Source organism: Panulirus ornatus, chromosome 61, assembly GCF_036320965.1.
Source record: "Panulirus ornatus isolate Po-2019 chromosome 61, ASM3632096v1, whole genome shotgun sequence".
NCBI classification, from domain to species: domain Eukaryota; kingdom Metazoa; phylum Arthropoda; class Malacostraca; order Decapoda; family Palinuridae; genus Panulirus; species Panulirus ornatus.
The window spans coordinates 2430047-2453507 of record NC_092284.1 but is presented as its reverse complement, the minus strand read 5'-3'; the positions used below and the strand labels follow the sequence as shown (position 1 = coordinate 2453507).

The window sequence follows — 23461 nt, the reverse complement described above, 5'->3', positions numbered from 1 at the left end:
CACATACCTAAGGTCAGCTGTGTTTAGTAAAGTGGCAGATGGTCAAACTATTTTCACCAGATTTACTCCATTCTTTGAGTTCTTAATGCATGTTCTGTGCAGTGAAATTCAATGAGCTCATCCTTAACCTAGGGTGGAGCAAACAGCTAAGAATTCCAATAAAAGTATAATTCAAAAGCAGTTCATGATGACACATGTATCTTAAAGGACAGCCTCTGATTTTTACTAAAAACAGAGTACAATTTTCTTTAAAATATGTAAATCACAAAAAGATACCATTTCTATGAAATGACAGGACATTCTAAATATGGTATTACTCAAAATTCTTCATTAAAAGAACCATCTTTAATTCATAACCAAACCGGTTTTAACGTGGAGTATCCAAGCTGCACCATTCTACAGATCAAGTTAACATATCCATCCTATATGGACAAAATTTCAGCCATGAGTAAAGCCACAAGTGAACATAAAGGTGAAAACAAAGTAACTTTCAGTAAATGTATTTTTCAGTGAAAATATAAAAAAAGGCTGTTAATTAAAAATGACCCCAAAATGAGGCTGCTAATAATGCAAGTGTTACAATAAAGAACTTTTCTAGAATTCTGCAACATATTCATTTATGAAACATTCCATCCTTTTAATTTGAATGTCTTTTTGTTGTAATCATGTACTAAATTTGCAGCACCATACGAGTCGTTACACATTTTCATTTCCTTTCCAAACTATATTTTCAACTGGGATCCTATACCTACCTACCATTCGTTCTACACTTGCTTCCTTTCAAGTGAAAACTCATAGATGCAAAAGGGTCCTCTGGCCAGATATTCTGATATTATTCTTGGGACAAGGATCTTGTTTCTTTACTTAAAACTTTGTGCCAACCTTGGGAAAGGACTGGGCATCCCAACTCTGCAAAAATTATTCATACAACAGTTGCATATATACATTTGATTTATCTAATGTAAAGGAAATGGATTTGAACATAAATAAAAAGAATACTAAGAATGCATGATCGAAAGGGTAAACATGTCATTGTTAAGAATTATGTTAATGCCATATCAGCAGAACCTTATGTTTCTCAATTCAATTATAATACAGGCATTACACAGTTCTACAGAATGAAAAGAGTCTGTTGAAGGAGCAACTACAAGTAGAATTTGTACAACTTTTAAAAAGTGAATACAGAAGGGAAAGATACTTTGCCTCCTACTCCTAAAGATTAGTAAACAAATGGATAAAAATAAACGCACATCAACTGCAAATGCCTTTTATTCATAGTCAGTAGTATACTAATCCAAATATCCATTACATAGTATACTACCAAAACTTCTCTTTCGTCACTATCCACTGTACATGGAATCTCTCACTCGATCATTCTATACAAGTCTGTATAGCTGCAAGACTTTATACAATGAATTTAAGAATATGTAGTGCAATACATTAATAACTTTACATGATGCAGTCGAGTGGGCAGGGCTTGATGACTAGTATTTGCTGTTTAAGTTACATAATATGGCCTGTCATTACACTCGTAAAAATAATAAACACCTGGATTTTAAGCTATACGGCAAATTTGAGAGATGTTATGATCACAGATAATAAAGTTCTGAATCTTAACTATGAAATATTGCCAATTTTTTCAAACATTACAGCTCATATAAACTCATGATCTAATAATTATTTCCAAGTATAAACATTCATAAAGAAACACCTTGTTATTTTTAAGTTCTGTCTTTCATACACAGCTTTAATTTCAACATGAACATAAACCCTATAAAGTACTGCAATATAAAGAACAAGGTAAGGAACATATTATGCAACAGACTGTACATCTGGCACCCAGCCACAGTACCAGGGATAATGGCACCAGCGGCAAGATCCACACCAGCATCAACGTAAACTATCTTGCACTCTGATACCCAGTATCCTGATCACCCAGGCAATCAGACTTTGCTACCGAAGCAAACTGCCCAGTTTCCAGTTGAGTTAATCCTTGATGACTGAGGTGCAGGTGCACTTCCACTATAGGTTAATACCAAATCTGCGCTAAGACTAATGAGTGACAATCACCCGTGGGATCTTGGTCTGGCTCCTGCCACCACTTGATGCTGCATGACACAGAATAGCTCTAACTTCACACATAGTACCACTTGGCAGCCACATGGCTAACACTAAACGAGGCAAAGTAACAAAATAAAGTACAGGGAGCAACTAGCGAGACGATGAGACAAAATGTCGACAATGGCGTTGGCACTGTTTGCTGTCCTTGCCGTACACTATGGCACTATCATTCATACAGGTAATAATGTCAGCTCGTACTGAACCCACACAACTAGTCACTTATTGTACATATTTAAACAAAGTCAGCTTATTTGGTCAATTTGAGAACACTTTTGTATATATAGTTCATAGAAAAAAAACTATTATGTGAACAAACCTATGGCTAATTCTCATGAACCACTTAAAAACTATGACATAACAGGAAATATATATACATATATATATATATATATATATATATATATATATATACATATATACATATATATATATATATATATATATATATATATATATATATTCATAAAAAACTCATCTCCTAAATTTGAATAGTTTAAATGTATCATAACGACCAGCCAGATCGTAACGACCAGCCAGATCACTAGACAATCAAAATATCAATCTCTTTTACAATAGCAACACTGGAGGTACACCGACACAACTCGATGTGCTTGTGCAATAAATCTGAGGTTATAAAGTGATTTCCCTCGCAACTGCTGATAAAACATGGCAGGATACTAACGTCATAAAAACGTTTAAATGATGATCCACAGGTGAGAAGCAGCACTGTCGTACAATGGAATGCTTCACACGGCCAGACTCAACAATTTGATATGTGAGCTCCTGTCCCAGCAAATAAAACCAAGTGTGATTGTGGCACTTCCAATCATTCCTAGGCAGTAGCTCTGTCAAAGGTTTTTCTTTACAATAAAAGTTCCATTAACTAAAACATTTAACACGACTTCAAATATTTTGCACAAGAAGAAATTAATTTTTGGCAGTCAGCGCTGGTTAACCTTATCCAAATCATACCAAGATTTCAATTTTTTGACAGGGATCCAACCTGGATCTCGATGGAAGTACTCCACCCAGAAAGTCTGGGAATGCCACACACTGCCAGGGATATGGGACTCTACCTAGGAGGGACTGGAGAATCCCAGGGAGAGGATACTGCACAGGAATTACCAGAATTACTGAGGAAGGTGATACTCCTCAGGAGGCACCAAAAATTGCTAAGGGAATGTAAACGTCCCAAAACTGCCCAAGAGAAGCAACACTCTGGTTAAAAGATTAATTCCACTTGAAACATCATACTAAATTTTTCTGCATGGCACACAGGAAATCTAGTAACAAGCTGGAATGTCTACAATTCCAGCCAGATACAGGTACTGGTCATCCTGTTAGGTAGTTGGCACACAGCTAAAGGGGAGAGCTTCGTAACTATGGGCTCTGTGTGGCCTGCGAGTCCCAGCCTGGCATGGAGTGTCAACCTTTACGACTATCCATTTGCATTCGTACCCTAATTCTTAATACTGCCTTCCCACCAAATGCATCAAAATATCTGTAACTTCCCTCGACCACTCCCATATTACTACATTATCACACTATCAGTTACTGAATCTTCTTACTATACGAGATTCTTACTGAAAACTCTTCTTTTTGGTGAAATTAAGTCCCCTAAATCCTAATGTAATCAAATACTGGTTTTTTGCTGGCCTAACATTATCCATGGCTGATTTGGTTCATCTGACTTACTAAACCACATCTGGTCTGTACACAATGTCTGTGGTTAAGTTCTGGCACACATTAAATGAGAATTAATGTACTGGAAAGTTGACCCAAAACTACTCTATTTATAAACAGTCAATATTGCTGATACAACAATTTGACTTCTGTTGGAACACTCAATCATCTGCTTGATTTAATCACATTATCATTCCAATAATTAGGAAGATAAGTTTTCTTTGGTTGACTTTCCTATCATATACACCACACATTTCTGTGTGACGTAAAAGTACGAAATATCGTACACTTGAGAACTGACAAGCAGTTCAGGGCAACTAAAACACCAATTGGCCAAAACTCATAACTGTTACTCACCAGCACCATGTCAGAGTTCCTCCAAAATGGGTTAATCACCCAAATATATGGTGTAAATTGTCAATGCAGTATATCCAGCTATGGCCAATAGCGTCCTAGTTGTGTCGTGTGTGGCTGAGGCCACAAGCGTCCAGGTATTACCATGGGACAGATCATGTGACACTGAGATTCTTGGCTTACAAGGGAACAGAGTGCAGCAGAGGGTGAGGCTGCAGGAAGTGGGGGCAAAGTTTTCATGCTAAACATAACCTTTTTCGTTCATCATAGGTAGCGTTCTGACCTGAGTTGTCAAAACAAAGCTGTGTAAACAAATCAAGCTATGTTTACCAGGAAAACGCTGCTTAATATCAGACCATGACATAATCTTCCTTTCCTTGAAAAAGGAAAGGAAATTGGTCAATCATAGTCTGAATGATGTCTTCGATGTGTGGACGTTGAGACTCGAACTCAGCAATGTCTGTAAACTGCAGAGTATGGAGCAGAGTTGGCCACCAACAGATAGCAAGATTTTTGCTATCCATAGAGTTCAATTTACAATTCTCTGCAACTCTGAAAAAACAAAAGAATGCTAATTAAACAGCATTTATCATGACACAAAGTAACAGAAGAATTTCTGGTAACAAATATACCATATAACATTACCTACATGATTCCACAGAACTTCTGAGACACAAGAGCTCTAACCTGACAAAATGTTGGAAGATAAACTTGAGGACCTCAAAGTTGACACGAGGTAGGCCAGTCAGCATCTCCTTTAACCTTAAAAGTCTTAAACTCCGGTCTCCAATGCCTGTATCAATGATACCACCTGTCAATTCTTAACTCAAGTTTCTCAAATGTTAATCACTTACAACAAAAATGTAAAAGTTGTTCAGCAAGACTCTCTCTGTGTGTGAATATCTAATACCATACACTGTCATGCATGGGAGCATGGACACTCACAGGAAAAGACAAAAGGATATCTAACTGTCCCCCTTCCCCTTATATTGTACAAATGATGCATTGTATACCTGACATTGTGATCACAACACTGAACATTCTTTAGTAATGACTAACAAAACTAAAAATTTGTATCTGCATTAAGCATACATAATGTATTCAAGAACAGATGACTGAACCTTAGAGAATATAAGATCCTCATTCGGTTCTTTCCTTGGTTCCTTCTCTCAAAGTAACACAGGAGGAAAGATTTCCAACCCACGCCTACTGCCCCTATTAGACACCTTCTATGATATCCAGGAGATACATGGACAGTATTCTTTCTCTCCTACCCCCAGGGATAATTATAAAACAAGGAAACAGACCAAAGAATGGCCAAACCCACCTACATACACATGCATATACATAAATGCCCACACACGCACATATACATACCTATATATTTCAACGCATAAAACATATACATACACATATACACATGTCCATATTCATACTTGCTGCCTTGATCCATTCCTGTTGTCACCCCGCCACACATGAAACAATACCCCTCCTCCCCCGGCACGTAAGTGAAGTAGCGCTAGGAAAAGACAACAAATGCCACATTTGTTCACCCTCAGTCTCTAGCTGTCATGTGTAATGCACCGAAACCACAGCTCCCTTTCCACATCCAGGCCCCACAAAGCTTTCCGTGGTTTACCCCAGACGCTTCACATGCCCTGGTTCAATCCACTGACAGCACGTCAACCCCAGTATACCACATCATTCCAATTCGCTCTATTCCTTGCACGCCTTTCACCCACCTGTATGTTCAGGCCCCGATCGCTCAAAATCTTTTTCACTCCATCCTTCCACCTCCAATTTGGTCTCCCACTTCTCCTTGTTCCCTCCACTTCTGACACATAAATCCTCTTTGTCAATCCTTCCTTACTTATTCTCTCCATGTGACCAAACCTTTTCAATACACCCTCTTCTCTCTCAACCACATTCCTTTTATTACCACACATCTCTCACCCTTTCATTACTTCCTCGATCAAACCACATATTGTCCTCAAACATTTTCATTTCCAACACATGCACCCTCCTCCACACAACCCTATCTGTAGCCCATGCCTTGCAACCATATAACATTGTTGTTACCACTATTACTTCAAACATACCCATTTTTGCTCTCTGAGATAACAATCTCGCCTTCCACACATTCTTCAACACTTCCAGAACCTTCGCCCCTCCCCTACCCTGTGACTCACTTCCGCTTCCATGGGAGAAACAATGCTGTCCACGTATTTGCTGTATGTTGTAGAAGGCAACCAAGTGAGGCAGGAGTGGGGGGTTGGAAGATCTCTCTTCTAGTCTTACTTTAAAAAAAAAAAAAAAAAAAAAAAAAAAAAAAAAAAAAAAAAAAAAGGAGCCAAGTGAGGACTCTTCCCTCTAAGGCTCTTTCATCTATTCTTGACACTACCTCGCTCATGCAGGAAATGGCAAGCATAAATGGGGGTTTATATTCATAAATTAATTTTTTCATACATATCTGCCATTTCCTGCATTAGCGAGGTAGAACAGACAACTGAGCCTTAGAGGAATATCCTCCCTTGGCCCCTTCTCTATTCCTTTTTTTTTTTTATATATATTTCTGTTGGTGCCCATGCATATGAAGAGATCAAATCAATAACAGGATGGCAGGTCTGTTCCTTCAAGTGGATTACTTACCTTGGCCTAATAAGGGAGTATTCATATTCCAAGAACATATGAAACTAAAGAACCTTAAGTTAATGATGCGACTTTTAGGTGATGGCCAATGCTTATAATTTTTGAAGAAAACTGGAAAAAACAGGAATATAAATTCAACTGTAAAGTTGATGCAATTTTTTTTCATGGAAATTATTCCAGTTTCAATGTTGTCAAATCCATATTCAGAAGTCTCTACTGATGCTTCTGTATTCTAAATGCTGTAAACTGCATATCTAATAAAAAAAAAGCAAAATGAAATGGATATTTTCAAAAAATTGGATCATTATCACCTCAAGTTTAAAGCAGAAGACAAAAAAGAAAATGACAAAAAGAATTTTGTGTTGAAAAAAGTCTGACACTGAAATGAGAAAAATTTTCTGAAAAAAATTTTGAGGTATAAGTCTGACACTGACATGAGACGCTTATTTCATCTCCAAACGCTTTATTACATCCTCATCCTAAACCAGGACTATATTATTTTCCTGAGGCAAACAGCAAAATGCTTTATTTCCATATATGGCAATTAACTTGAAAGAGGGGGATTATCCTCCATCAGAATTTAACTATCAGCCTTCTCTACTAAATATGCATCTTAACCAACATACCAGAATACACAACACCGATAAAGAACAAGTTACACAAAGTGTCAGGGAACATACCAGAATCAATTATCTTAAACCTTTATATCCCTACTTACTCTCTGATCTGTAAAAAAGTCAACTTTGAATATTACTCCTTAATAGAATAAACCAAACTATCACATTCATTATGTAATGCAAAATATATCATAAAGAGGTATATATATTGAAATCTAAAATCTAAAAATATATCATATAAAGGTACATATATTGAAATCTAAAATCCATTAGAACCTTTACAAAAACTTTTGAGTATCACCTTCCTCAGAGTGGAAGAATATAAAATTTGCTGTAAAAGCGCCTTGTACTCACTGGCAATAGTGGTTAGTTCCATTAGTTGGTTCTGTGGGAGGAGGGGAGGCAACTGCTTAAGGTAGTCCTTTAGAGCTGTAGCCGCTGCATTTACAGGTATGTCCAGCTCGGCAAAGTTCACTGTGTTGTCTGTCACACAAGTTCATAGTAAGCACATTACAATCTGCATATCTAACATATACACAAACTAACAAGTATTCAAGAAAACAAAATACTGCTACAGATCTATTTAAATACTGTTGAAGACTTCACCTTATGCACTGTTATTAACATTACTCTCTATAATTACTGTGGTCATCAAAGTGCAACACTACAACTCCAATATACTCCTAGTCATCATTCCTGGTATTGTTACAAACAACAAAATATCAAAGACAATGGTACTCTTCAACTATACTCTGAGTAAGCGCATAAATATTTTCTTTCCTTTCATCACAACATACCATATATTATAGCTATAATTAATCCAAGACCAATTTCTATGAAAGAATCCTGATGTTACCCAGGACTTCCTTTTAAATGCTCCTGCAGTCTAAGACTGAACTACTTCCAGCAGGAGGGGAATTTAGACTCCTTGGCTCTCACTTTTTGTTGGCCATTCTGTCCCTCTCTTCCTGTTACTCTAATGTTACTACTGCTATCCAATTCTCTTCTACTATTCATCTAGTATTTTCTTACTTTATATCCACTGCTTAATCTTAATCATGCTCCCTTGTAACTGCTATTCATCTCATTTTTCTCAAAACACTGATCACTTATTTCATACCCCAACCCTTACCTTCTTTAAACTTTGTGGTCAGCTGTTCTACGTGAACCTTATTGCCTGGTACTCGATAAATCCCTTCAGAATCAAGGCCTTCTAACTCAATGAAGTATACACATTTCTCCAAAAACAATGGCACCGCTCGTTCAGGACTCTGGACGAAATCTTCCAAGGTAGGCTGAGGTGGACCTTTAGTTGAACTCTTTGTTGAACCTTTTGCGGCTTTCTTTTTTTCTCGTTCCTGTTTAAATCATACGGTATGTTTGTTGTTACTATAAGCCCTGATACTCATGAAAAGGAAATGGGAAATGATAAAAATGCACGTTATATCAACAGATGTTCCTGAAAGAAACTAAATGAAAGGCATCCCTTTGATACTAAATGATGGTAACAGAAAAATACGAGGGAGTGACATGAAAGTCTGTCATTATAGTAAACACTGAAAAAGTATAAAAAAGGAAAAAAAAGACTAAAACTTTGCAGCAATGAGAAATATATCAATAGAGACATGTGGGACACTATGTAGGCAATGACTCCATCCAAATCATAGGATTAACTGCCACATGCAAGGTATCTTTCCCTTTATCTTCCTGCCCTAGGAGTCCCTTCTATTTTCCATGGACTTCAATAGCACTCAGGAAGCTAACCACATTTACCAGATGGGCCACAGGCTATAAAGTTTAGTGATGCTAAGTTTGTGTCTATGTGAGGTGCGTGGGCAATTCAGCTGAAAGTGTTTTGTATTTTTATTGTGGTAGTCGCACTATGGTCTTGAAGGGTCTTGAGACACGGTGAATTGCTTTTGGAAGTGTTGTAGGGACTGGTGTGAATTGATTTTGGAAGTGTTGTAGGGACTGGTGATGTCCAGAGCACAGAAGAGAAAGTGTGCAGTATGAGTCAGCTGTATGTCTGATGGCTTCCTCTTTAAGACTGAGTTGGGAGGGCAGTTCTTTAGTTTTTTTTGCTTAATTCCAGTGACGATATGTTTTGTTATTGTTGTGCCTGTTTTGGATGGTGGTATTTGTGAGCATACCTTGCTGAAGTGTGAAGCAGGGGGTAAGCTTTTTATTTCTATCTGGGGACTGGTAGTTAAGAATTGGTTCGGATGAGAAGGATCTAGCGTTGTTCCACAGAACCAAGTGCCAAGCATATTACAGTGGGATTGTATTAAGAAAATATTTGTTTCACTATGTTGGTGTAAAGTGTCTATCAATGCCAGGCAGCCAATGGTTGTTCTAAGAGCTCTGTTTTGTGTGCTGTGTAATTCAGAGTTAAAATCATGCCTGCAAACAACACCTTGGAAAAAAAATACATCGAAATGGCCTGACATAAACAATGGTCTCCCCATAACCTTATCTTGGAACTATATTTCACCCAACATATGACCATCTGAAATTATGCTCTCTAATATATACATAATATAAACACATTGAAGAATGTGTGGAAGTCGAGAACATTATCTCGGAAAGCAAAAATGGGTATGTTTGAAGGAATAGTGGTTCCAACAATGTTGTATGGTTGCGAGGCATGGGCTATGGATAGAGTGGTGCGCAGGAGGATGGATGTGCTGGAAATGAGATGTTTGAGGACAATGTGTGGTGTGAGGTGGTTTGATCGAGTAAGTAACATAAGGGTAAGAGAGATGTGTGGAAATAAAAAGAGCGTGGTTGAGAGAGCAGAAGAGGGTGTTTTGAAATGGTTTGGGCACATGGAGAGAATGAGTGAGGAAAGATTGACCAAGAGGATATATGTGTCGGAGGTGGAGGGAATGAGGAGAAGAGGGAGACCAAATTGGAGGTGGAAAGATGGAGTGAAAAAGATTTTGTGTGATCGGGGCCTGAACATGCAGGAGGGTGAAAGGAGGGCAAGGAATAGAGTGAATTGGAGCGATGTGGTATACCGGGGTTGACGTGCTGTCAGTGGATTGAATCAGGGCATGTGAAGCATCTGGGGTAAACCATGGAAAGCTGTGTAGGTATGTATATTTGCGTGTGTGGACGTATGTATATACATGTGTATGGGGGTGGGTTGGACCATTTCTTTCGTCTGTTTCCTTGCGCTACCTCGCAAACGCGGGAGACAGCGGCAAAAAAAAAAAAAAAAAAAAAAAAAAAAAAAAAAAAAATTACACTAACATATCTGGACATATGTGGACAACACCCAACTCTTCAACAATACAAACACATTGTTTTTATCAAAGGATCTCTCTTTAACTTCCACCCTTGATGTGCACTTCCCAGACAAACATAAAATCAAGAGTGTGTAGACTATCAGTTGTCTGATCAATTAATTTAAGGATATTTCCATATTTCTTCACGATTCTGGGCTCCAGGGATACTGCCCAACAATCTCTACCCACTGAATGGGTCCGATTCAACACTAAAAAATGTTGAAAATATTTTCAGGGGACTGAAAAATATGAAGGGGATTCCACAATAAAATAGTTATGGAAGAGAGGAACTTTGAGATTCCTCAACATGCTACAAGACCCATCACAAAGAGCTTACGCCCAGACATAGGCGGGTTGACAAGACATTCACTGCAGCTTAGATACATAAAATCAAAATGGTATTCACATTTACATCAGAAGCCCACAACACTACGATCAATCTGAGTCTGAAGTAAATCTTCATTAAGGCAACTACCCATATGTTACAACCAAGCAATACAATTGGTTGACTAACAATTTGTTGCCGTTGCCTCTGATTCATTAACATGCTATGATGACATCAATCTCAGACCTGACATCACAGTAAATGGTCCTGGAAGAAAATAAAGTCAGAGACTTAGAGACTAGCTAAGCTTTATGTGAAGAAAAACAACTAGGCCCTTTTTATACTGTATCACCTTTGCCCATTACAAAACCGAGTGTCATTTTCCAGAATGATAAATCACCTTTACTAAAGAAAAATCAAATCTATTTTCAAGTCAGAATAAGTGCTAGTTTCTGAGAGATTACCCTACTTAAAAGCTTACAGTCAAGTTGAGGTAGACGGTGGCATGATGTCAGCCCCAGGATGTCAGTACCTTTGCTGGTGAGACCAGGGGCTTACTGTGTACTCGTCAAAAGATAGTTTGTTTTCATATGTTCCATTTGTACTACATACACAAGGAATATCATAATGAAAAATTTTTTAATACTTCAGCCTTTGAGGCATTATCAGTGAATGAACGGAACACACTGAATGAAGACATGATTCATGCTGACAAATCTAAGAGGTTGTATGACTGTCAAGAATGTTCAAAAGATGGAGCCCAATGAGTGTAATACTCCCTCCCCGTACAGTACAAACAGGTAATTACAAATACATAAAATCCAAGACATACTTCAATAACAATTTCTGGATCAAGCCCTCAAACACTGGCCAAAAAATTAGTGTCCCATCAGCCTGTTCAAAGAATCTTTGTTAAGGGAATGGCTGCTGGCATCTAACGACCGAGCAGTAAGTTACTGACCAAGTGCAGATAAGCCTGCTTAAAAGCAGCACAAGCATACATATAGCCATGTTATTCAACAAATCTGCCTTTCTATACTCTATCCAAAATGTTTCCAAGTCCAACTAACTAAGTAATGAAAGTGACAGGCATCTGTAAAGTAAATGAACAAAATCATAATTTTTTACCAGACAGGTGAGAATACTTAATAAAACACACATGCCCATAAAAATGCGTATCAGAGAGAAAAGCTGCAAATAAGGAGATCAAGAGAGTGCATGGAACCAAAGTATATTCTGAAACCATGTAGAATGAGATGAGTAACATTCAAATAAGAAACTAACCTGACACCAAGAACTGTACAGGAAGTGGTTGACTAAATAAGATGGCTGAACCGCTATGGGGAAACGGAAAGAATAATTATGCAACGGTAGAGTGAGTGGTGAGCATAGCTTTCATAAAAATATGTTGCAAGTTAAAAGAAAGGACCAATTGAAGAAGTTAAAGTGAAACTGAAGAGCTAGTAAGACTAAATTTCTCAGTACAGGTATATGAGACAAAAAGGATTGAGGCAAGGAGAAAAGCTAAATAGGTAGTGTGCAGAAGAGAGGTAAAAATGTGTTGACTAAATATTCAAAAGATGCATCTTGTGGAGGGTGGACAAAGTGAAGAGGAGTGTTGGAGAAACAGAAGCTCAAGCATGGCTAAATTTTTAGATACAGGTTTGGCAAAAAAAAATGTGAAGTAGAAAGATGGAGTAATAGAGAAATGATAATGGAGTAATAGAAAATACAAAATACAAGAGTAGTCATAAACTTTTTTCCAGTATGAGATTAGGAAGGTACACATGGCAAGAAGGAAAGACACATCAAGGGCATGTACACGAGCCAACTACGTCAGATCATCAACGAATTTGTGGGCACAGTATTTGATGATAAATGATGAGGCGGAGGGAAAAACATGACAATGATACAAGTACGCCTGAATTCCTGGGTAAAAAACTCAGTACATGAGGTGGAAAAGTAATGTGGGAAATGATGCATGTAAAAGTGACAGGGAAGTACGAGTGAATTTCCTGCTTCAGTGGATTTTGAGGTGCTGGTTATTTGAGATTACACCGTCACCACCTGGAAATCAAAATCTACTTTCCAAGTTATTATGATCAATCCTGTGGATAGGGGAAACAGATTATTACCTTAATATCTCCTTTGTTCACAGAATGTCTATGAGGAGGTGGAAATAGTCCCCTCTGGTACCTTAACTTTCTAATACAAGGCAAATGAGGAGACTAGAGGGGCTTTTTGATTTTCCTTAAAAGCTATAATCATCTGCTTCTAAGGGGAAAAAATAGAATATGGGGCCATGCAACAGATGCAACCTTGACAGAATTTCTCAAGTTTCAGATACATGATGAAACTGAAGGAAGGTCAGTGAGAGAGTATGTGCACGAGACATACAGTATGTACAAGCATGACTAAATATCAAATAAGGGATTTAAGACAAAATCAAAGGTAAAAGATCAGACTGAGGGTATGAGTCCAAAATGGAAGTGGTGAAAACATCACTGAAATTCTGGGTACAGGTTTGGGGGGGGGAGTGTAGCAAGAGGACAGCCTGAGAAGTGATCAAGTATGTAAAGGAGACATGTGGATGCTTGACTGAAATTCTGGGAAAATTTTTGTAAAACATATGTTACAAAGTTAGAAGAAACTGAGAATGTGTATGGAAAAAAAAAAAATGAGGCACAAGCTAACTTACTTGGCTGGAGGTTTAGATGGTATATCATGGAAGGATGGCATGAGTGAGTAAATGAGGCAAAGCAGCAAAAGCATTGTTAAATTTTCTGACAAAAGGTATAATATAAAAGAGGAAATGGCAGTGCACAGTAAGGAAGTCCAGCTTGTTAATAGCAAAGAATGTTCAAAGAATCCAAGATTAGCATATTCCCTACATTACCTTCTCCTTCTCTGCAGCCTTTTTCATCTTTTCTTCATCCTTTGCTCTCTTTCGCTCTTCTTCTCGTTGCCGAGCCTCTTCCCGAGAACGTATTTTCTCTTGCTGAAAAATGGGTTGATATTTGGAATACTGTCTTAATGCTTCTCCAAAAGAACACCCTGACCTCTCCTGATCTATACCACTACCACTCTAAATACAGGTCTAACACAATTAATTATAAAGTAGCAATGTTGCCATGTTTTTAGTTGTACATCATTATAATTATGCATAATCAAAGGCTACTTCATCAAATAATTCCATACAAATGATTTCCAGTGCAATATGCTAGCAATATATATCCCTGGGGATAGGGGAGAAAGAATACTTCCCACGTATTCCCTATGTGTCGTAGAAGGTGACTAAAAGGGGAGGGAGCGGGAGCTGGAAATCCTCCCCTCTTTTTTTTTTCTAATTTTCCAAAAGAAGGAAGAGAGAAGGGGGCCAGGTTAGGGTATTCCCTCAAGGGTCCAGTCCTCTGCTCTAAATGCTACCTCACTAACGCGGGAAATGGTGAATAGTATTTTTTTTTTTTTTTTTTTTCCCCCCAAAAGAAGGAACAGAGAAGAGGGCCAGGTGAGGATATTCCCTCAAAGGCCCAGTCCTCTGTTCTTAACGCTACCTCACTATCGTGGGAAATAGCGAATAGTATGAAAAAAATATATATATATATATATATATATATATATATATATATATATATATATATATATATATATATATATATATATATATATATGTATTATCCCTGGGGATAGGGGGAAGAAAGAATACTTCCCACGTATTCCCTGCGTGTCGTAGAAGGCGAGTAAAAGGGAAGGGAGCGGGGGGCTGGAAATCCTCCCCTCTCGTTTTTTTTTTTTTAATTTTCCAAAGGAAGGAGCAGAGAAGGGGGCCAGGTTGAGGATGTTCCCTCAAAGGCCCAGTCCTCTGTTCTTAACGCTACCTCGCTATCGCGGGAAATGGCGAATAGTATGAAAAAAAAATATATATATGTATATATATATATATATATATATATATATATATATATATATATATATATATATATATCATATATATATATATATATATATATATATATATATATATATATATATATATATATATATTTTTTTTTTTTGCTTTGTTGCTGTCTCCCGCGTTTGTGAGGTAGCGCAAGGAAACAGACGAAAGAAATGGCCCAACCCACCCCCATACACATGTATATACATACGTCCACACACGCAAATATACATACCTACACAGCTTTCCATGGTTTACCCCAGACGCCTCACATGCCCTGATTCAATCCACTGACAGCACGTCAACCCCGGTATACCACATCGCTCCAATTCACTCTATTCCTTGCCCTCCTTTCACCCTCCTACATGTTCAGGCCCCGATCACACAAAATCTTTTTCACTCCATCTTTCCACCTCCAATTTGGTCTCCCTCTTCTCCTCGTTCCCTCCACCTCCGACACATATATCCTCTTGGTCAATCTTTCCTCACTCATTCTCTCCATGTGCCCAAACCATTTCAAAACACCCTCTTCAGCTCTCTCAACCACGCTCTTTTTATTTCCACACATCTCTCTTACCCTTACGTTACTTACTCGATCAAACCACCTCACACCACACATTGTCCTCAAACATCTCGTTTCCAGCACATCCATCCTCCTGCACACCACTCTATCCATAGCCCACGCCTCGCAACCATACAACATTGTTGGAACCACTATTCCTTCAAACATACTCATTTTTGCTTTCCGAGATAATGTTCTCGACTTCCACACATTCTTCAAGGCTCCCAGAATTTTCGCCCCCTCCCCCATCCTATGATCCACTTCCGCTTCCATGGTTCCATCCGCTGCCAGATCCACTCCCAGATATCTAAAACACTTTACTTCCTCCAGTTTTTCTCCATTCAAACTCACCTCCCAATTGACTTGACCCTCAACCCTACTGTACCTAATAACCTTGCTCTTATTCACATTTACTCTCAACTTTCTTCTTTCACACACTTTACCAAACTCAGTCACCAGCTTCTGCAGTTTCTCACATGAATCGGCCACCAGCGCTGTATCATCAGCGAACAACAACTGACTCACTTCCCAAGCTCTCTCATCCCCAACAGACTTCATACTTGCCCCTCTTTCCAAAACTCTTGCATTCACCTCCCTAACAACCCCATCCATAAACAAATTAAACAACCATGGAGACATCACACACCCCTGCCGCAAACCTACATTCACTGAGAACCAATCACTTTCCTCTCTTCCTACACATACACATGCCTTACATCCTCGATAAAAACTTTTCACTGCTTCTAACAACTTGCCTCCCACACCATATATTCTTAATACCTTCCACAGAGCATCTCTATCAACTCTATCATATGCCTTCTCCAGATCCATAAATGCTACATACAAATCCATTTGCTTTCTAAGTATTTCTCACATACATTCTTCAAAGCAAACACCTGATCCACACATCCTCTACCACTTCTGAAACCACACTGCTCTTCCCCAATCTGATGCTCTGTACATGCCTTCACCCTCTCAATCAATACCCTCCCATATAATTTACCAGGAATACTCAACAAACTTATACCTCTGTAATTTGAGCACTCACTCTTATCCCCTTTGCCTTTGTACAATGGCACTATGCACGCATTCCGCCAATCCTCAGGCACCTCACCATGAGTCATACATTAAATAACCTTACCAACCAGTCAACAATACAGTCACCCCCTTTTTTAATAAATTCCACTGCAATACCATCCAAACCTGCTGCCTTGCCGGCTTTCATCTTCCGCAAAGCTTTCACTACCTCTTCTCTGCTTACCAAATCATTTTCCCTAACCCTCTCACTTTGCACACCATATATATATATATATATATATATATATATATATATACATATATATTTTTTTTTTTGCTTTGTCGCTGTCTCCCACGTTTGCGAGGTAGCGCAAGGAAACAGACGAAAGAAATGGCCCAACCCACCCCATACACATGCCTTGATTCAATCCACTGACAGCATGTCAACCCCGGTATACCACATCGCTCCAATTCACTCTATTCTTTGCCCTCCTTTCACCCTCCTGCATGTTCAGGCCCCGATCACACAAAATCTTTTTCACTCCACCTTTCCACCTCCAATTTGGTCTCCCTCTTCTCCTCGTTCCCTCCACCTCCGACACATATATCCTCTTGGTCAATCTTTCCTCACTCATTCTCTCCATGTGACCAAACCATTTCAAAACACCCTCTTCTGCTTTCTCAACCACGCTCTTTTTATTTCCACACATCTCTCTTACCCTTACGTTACTTACTCGATCAAACCACCTCACACCACACATTGTCCTCAAACATCTCATTTCCAGCACATCCATCCTCCTGCGCACAACTCTATCCATAGTCCACGCCTCGCAACCATACAACATTGTTGGAACCACTATTCCTTCAAACATACCCATTTTTGCTTTCCGAGATAATGTTCTCGACTTCCACACATTCTTTAAGGCTCCCAGAATTTTCGCTCCCTCCCCCACCCTATGATCCATATATATATATATATATTTTTTTTTTGCTTTGTTGCTGTCTCCCGCGTTTGTGAGGTAGCGCAAGGAAACAGACGAAAGAAATGGCCCAACCCACCCCCATACACATGTATATACATACATCCACACACGCAAATATACATACCTACACAGCTTTCCATGGTTTACCCCAGACGCCTCACATACCCTGATTCAATCCACTGACAGCACGTCAACCCCGGTATACCACATCGCTCCAATTCACTCTATTCCTTGCCCTCCTTTCACCCTCCTACATGTTCAGGCCCCGATCACACAAAATCTTTTTCACTCCATCTTTCCACCTCCAATTTGGTCTCCCTCTTCTCCTCGTTCCCTCCACCTCCGACACATATATCCTCTTGGTCAATCTTTCCTCACTCATTCTCTCCATGTGCCCAAACCATTTCAAAACACCCTCTTCAGCTCTCTCAACCACGCTCTTTTTATTTCCACACATCTCTCTTACCCTTACGTTACTTACTCGATCAAACCACCTCACACCACACATTGTCCTCAAACATCTCATTTCCAGCACATCCATCCTCCTGCACACCACTCTATCCATAGCCCACGCCTCGCAACCATACAACATTGTTGGAACCACTATTCCTTCAAACATACTCATTTTTGCTTTCCGAGATAATGTTCTCGACTTCCACACATTCTTCAAGGCTCCCAGAATTTTCGCCCCCTCCCCCATCCTATGATCCACTTCCGCTTCCATGGTTCCATCCGCTGCCAGATCCACTCCCAGATATCTAAAACACTTTACTTCCTCCAGTTTTTCTCCATTCAAACTCACCTCCCAATTGACTTGACCCTCAACCCTACTGTACCTAATAACCTTGCTCTTATTCACATTTACTCTCAACTTTCTTCTTTCACACACTTTACCAAACTCAGTCACCAGCTTCTGCAGTTTCTCACATGAATCGGCCACCAGCGCTGTATCATCAGCGAACAACAACTGACTCACTTCCCAAGCTCTCTCATCCCCAACAGACTTCATACTTGCCCCTCTTTCCAAAACTCTTGCATTCACCTCCCTAACAACCCCATCCATAAACAAATTAAACAACCATGGAGACATCACACACCCCTGCCGCAAACCTACATTCACTGAGAACCAATCACTTTCCTCTCTTCCTACACATACACATGCCTTACATCCTCGATAAAAACTTTTCACTGCTTCTAACAACTTGCCTCCCACACCATATATTCTTAATACCTTCCACAGAGCATCTCTATCAACTCTATCATATGCCTTCTCCAGATCCATAAATGCTACATACAAATCCATTTGCTTTCTAAGTATTTCTCACATACATTCTTCAAAGCAAACACCTGATCCACACATCCTCTACCACTTCTGAAACCACACTGCTCTTCCCCAATCTGATGCTCTGTACATGCCTTCACCCTCTCAATCAATACCCTCCCATATAATTTACCAGGAATACTCAACAAACTTATACCTCTGTAATTTGAGCACTCACTCTTATCCCCTTTGCCTTTGTACAATGGCACTATGCACGCATTCCGCCAATCCTCAGGCACCTCACCATGAGTCATACATACATTAAATAACCTTACCAACCAGTCAACAATACAGTCACCCCCTTTTTTAATAAATTCCACTGCAATACCATCCAAACCTGCTGCCTTGCCGGCTTTCATCTTCCGCAAAGCTTTCACTACCTCTTCTCTGCTTACCAAATCATTTTCCCTAACCCTCTCACTTTGCACACCATATATATATATATATATATATATATATATATATATATATATATATATATACATATATATTTTTTTTTTTGCTTTGTCGCTGTCTCCCACGTTTGCGAGGTAGCGCAAGGAAACAGACGAAAGAAATGGCCCAACACACCCCATACACATGCCTTGATTCAATCCACTGACAGCATGTCAACCCCGGTATACCACATCGCTCCAATTCACTCTATTCTTTGCCCTCCTTTCACCCTCCTGCATGTTCAGGCCCCGATCACACAAAATCTTTTTCACTCCACCTTTCCACCTCCAATTTGGTCTCCCTCTTCTCCTCGTTCCCTCCACCTCCGACACATATATCCTCTTGGTCAATCTTTCCTCACTCATTCTCTCCATGTGACCAAACCATTTCAAAACACCCTCTTCTGCTTTCTCAACCACGCTCTTTTTATTTCCACACATCTCTCTTACCCTTACGTTACTTACTCGATCAAACCACCTCACACCACACATTGTCCTCAAACATCTCATTTCCAGCACATCCATCCTCCTGCGCACAACTCTATCCATAGTCCACGCCTCGCAACCATACAACATTGTTGGAACCACTATTCCTTCAAACATACCCATTTTTGCTTTCCGAGATAATGTTCTCGACTTCCACACATTCTTTAAGGCTCCCAGAATTTTCGCTCCCTCCCCCACCCTATGATCCATATATATATATATTTTTTTTTTTTTTTATACTTTGTCGCTGTCTCCCGCGTTTGCGAGGTAGCGCAAGGAAACAGACGAAAGAAATGGCCCAACCCCCCCCCATACACATGTACATACACACGTCCACACACGCAAATATACATACCTACACAGCTTTCCATGGTTTACCCCAGACGCTTCACATGCCTTGATTCACTCCACTGACAGCACGTCAACCCCTGTATACCACATCACTCCAATTCACTCTATTCCTTGCCCTCCTTTCACCCTCCTGCATGTTCAGGCCCCGATCACACAAAATCTTTTTCACTCCATCTTTCCACCTCCAATTTGGTCTCCCTCTTCTCCTCGTTCCCTCCACCTCCGACACATATATCCTCTTGGTCAATCTTTCCTCACTCATTCTCTCCATGTGCCCAAACCATTTCAAAACACCCTCTTCTGCTCTCTCAACCACGCTCTTTTTATTTCCACACATCTCTCTCACCCTTACGTTACTTACTCGATCAAACCACCTCACACCACACATTGTCCTCAAACATCTCATTTCCAGCACATCCATCCTCCTGCGCACAACTCTATCCATAGCCCACGCCTCGCAACCATACAACATTGTTGGAACCACTATTCCTTCAAACATACCCATTTTTGCTTTCCGAGATAATGTTCTCGACTTCCACACATTTTTCAAGGCTCCCAAAATTTTCGCCCCCTCCCCCACCCTATGATCCACTTCCGCTTCCATGGTTCCATCCGCTGACAGATCCACTCCCAGATATCTAAAACACTTCACTTCCTCCAGTTTTTCTCCATTCAAACTCACCTCCCAATTGACTTGACCCTCAACCCTACTGTACCTAATAACCTTGCTCTTATTCACATTTACTCTTAACTTTCTTCTTCCACACACTTTACCAAACTCCGTCACCAGGTTCTGCAGTTTCTCACATGAATCCGCCACCAGCGCTGTATCATCAGCGAACAACAACTGACTCACTTCCCAAGCTCTCTCATCCCCAACAGACTTCATACTTGCCCCTCTTTCCAGGACTCTTGCATTTACCTCCCTAACAACCCCATCCATAAACAAATTAAACAACCATGGAGACATCACACACCCCTGCCGCAAACCTACATTCACTGAGAACCAATCACTTTCCTCTCTTCCTACACGTACACATGCCTTACATCCTCGATAAAAACTTTTCACTGCTTCTAACAACTTGCCTCCCACACCATATATTCTTAATACCTTCCACAGAGCATCTCTATCAACTCTATCATATGCCTTCTCCAGATCCATAAATGCTACATACAAATCCATTTGCTTTTCTAAGTATTTCTCACATATATATATATATATATATATATATATATATATATATATATATATATTTTTTTTTTTTTTTTTTTTTTTTTCATACTATTCGCCATTTCCCGCGATAGCGAGGTAGCGTTAAGAACAGAGGACTGGGCCTTTGAGGGAATACCCTCACCTGGCCCCCTTCTCTGTTCCTTCTTTTGAAAAAAAAAAAAAAAAAAAAAAAAAAAAAAAAAAAAGAGAGGGGAGGATTTCCAGCCCCCCGCTCCCTTCCCTTTTAGTCGCCTTCTACGACACGCAGGGAATACGTGGGAAGTATTCTTTCTCCCCCCTATCCCCAGGGATAATACATATATATATATATATATATATATATATATATATATATATATATATATACACTATGGAAGCAGAAGTGGGTCAAAGGGTGGGGAGGGGGCAAAGGTTCTGGAAGTGATGAAGAATGTGTGGAAGGAAAGAACATTATCTTGGAGAGCAAAAAATGGGTATGTTTGAAGGAATAGTGATTCCAACAATGAAATATGGTTGTGAGGCATGGGCTATTGATGTAATTGTATGGAGGAGGGTGGATGTGTTGGAAATGAAATTGTGTGAGGACGATATGTGGTGTGAGGTGGTTTGATCGAGTAAGTAATGTAAGGGTAAGAGAGATGTGTGGTAATAAAGAGTGTGGTTGAGAGAGCAGAAGAGGGTGTTTTGAAATGGTTTGGTCACATGGAGAGAATGAGTGAGGAAAGATTGACCAAGAGGATATATGTGTCAGAGGTGGAGGTAACGAGGAGAAGTGGGAGACCAAATTGGAGGTTGAAGGATGGAGTGAAAGAGATTTTGAGCGATCGGGGCCTGAACATACAGGAGGGTGAAAGGTGTGCAAGGAAAAGAGTGAATTGGAACGATGTGGTATATATATATATATATGTATCCCTGGGGATAGGGGAGAAAGAATACTTCCCACGTATTCCCTGCGTGTCGTAGAAGGCGAGTAAAAGGGGAGGGAGCGGGTGGCTGGAAATCCTCCCCTCTCGTTTTTTTTAATTTTCCAAAAGAATGAACAGAGAAGGGGGCCAGTTGAGGATTTTCCCTCTAAGGCCCAGTCCTCTGTTCTTAATGCTACCTCGCAAATGCGGGAAATGGCGAATCGTATGAAAAAAAAAAAAATATATATATATATATATATTTCATTTATCAAACTTTGTCGCTGTCTCCCGCGTTAGCGAGGTAGTGCAAGGAAACAGACAAAAGAATGGCCCAACCCACCCACATACAAATGTATAAACATACATGTCCACACACGCAAATATACATACCTATACATCTCAATGTATACATATATATACACACACAGACATATACATATATACACATGTACATAATTCATACTGTCTGCCCCTATTCATTCTCGTCGCCATCCCACCACACATGAAATGACAACTCCCTCCCCTGCATGTGTGCATGGTAGCACTAGGAAAAGACAACAAAGGCCACATTCATTCTAATTATGTATAAATAAAGAATATATATAATGGGTATGTTTGAAGGAATAGTGGTTCCAACAATGTTGTATGGTTGCGAGGCGTGGGCTATGGATAGAGTTGTGCGCAGGAGGATGGATGTGCTGGAAACGAGATGTTTGAGGACAATGTGTGGTGTGAGGTGGTTTGATTGAGTAAGTAACGTAAGGGTAAGAGAGATGTGTGGAAATAAAAAGAGCGTGGTTGAGAGAGCAGAAGAGGGTGTTTTGAAATGGTTTGGGCACATGGAGAGAATGAGTGAGGAAAGATTGACCAAGAGGATATATGTGTCGGAGGTGGAGGGAACGAGGAGAAGAGGGAGACCAAATTGGAGGTGGAAAGATGGAGTGAAAAAGATTTTGTGTGATCGGGGCCTGAACATGCAGGAGGGTGAAAGGAGGGCAAAGAATAGAGTGAATTGGAGCGATGTGGTATACCGGGGTTGACGTGCTGTCAGTGGATTGAATCAAGGCATGTGAAGCATCTGGGGTAAACCATTGAAAGCTGTGGAGGTATGTATATTTGCGTGTGTGGACGTATGTATATACATGTGTATCGGGGTGGGTTGGGCCATTTCTTTTGTCTGTTTCCTTGCGCTACCTCGCAAACGCGGGAGACAGCG

General features: G+C 39.7%; 1 protein-coding gene across 1 annotated transcript in view; it reads right to left on the bottom strand.

The window, feature by feature from the left end:
- Positions 1-1253: 1253 nt before the first annotated feature.
- RhoGAPp190 (Rho GTPase-activating protein 190) overlaps positions 1254-23461 on the bottom strand; it is a 228577-nt gene continuing 206369 nt past the window's right edge. The window contains exons 30-34 of the mRNA XM_071696915.1: positions 13933-14034; positions 8557-8782; positions 7779-7907; positions 4846-4951; positions 1254-4710 (exon numbers count right to left, since the gene is read on the bottom strand). Of these exons, the coding sequence (XP_071553016.1) occupies positions 4509-4710; positions 4846-4951; positions 7779-7907; positions 8557-8782; positions 13933-14034 (765 nt within the window). The 3' untranslated portion in view covers positions 1254-4508. The remainder of the gene's footprint in view (positions 4711-4845; positions 4952-7778; positions 7908-8556; positions 8783-13932; positions 14035-23461) is intronic.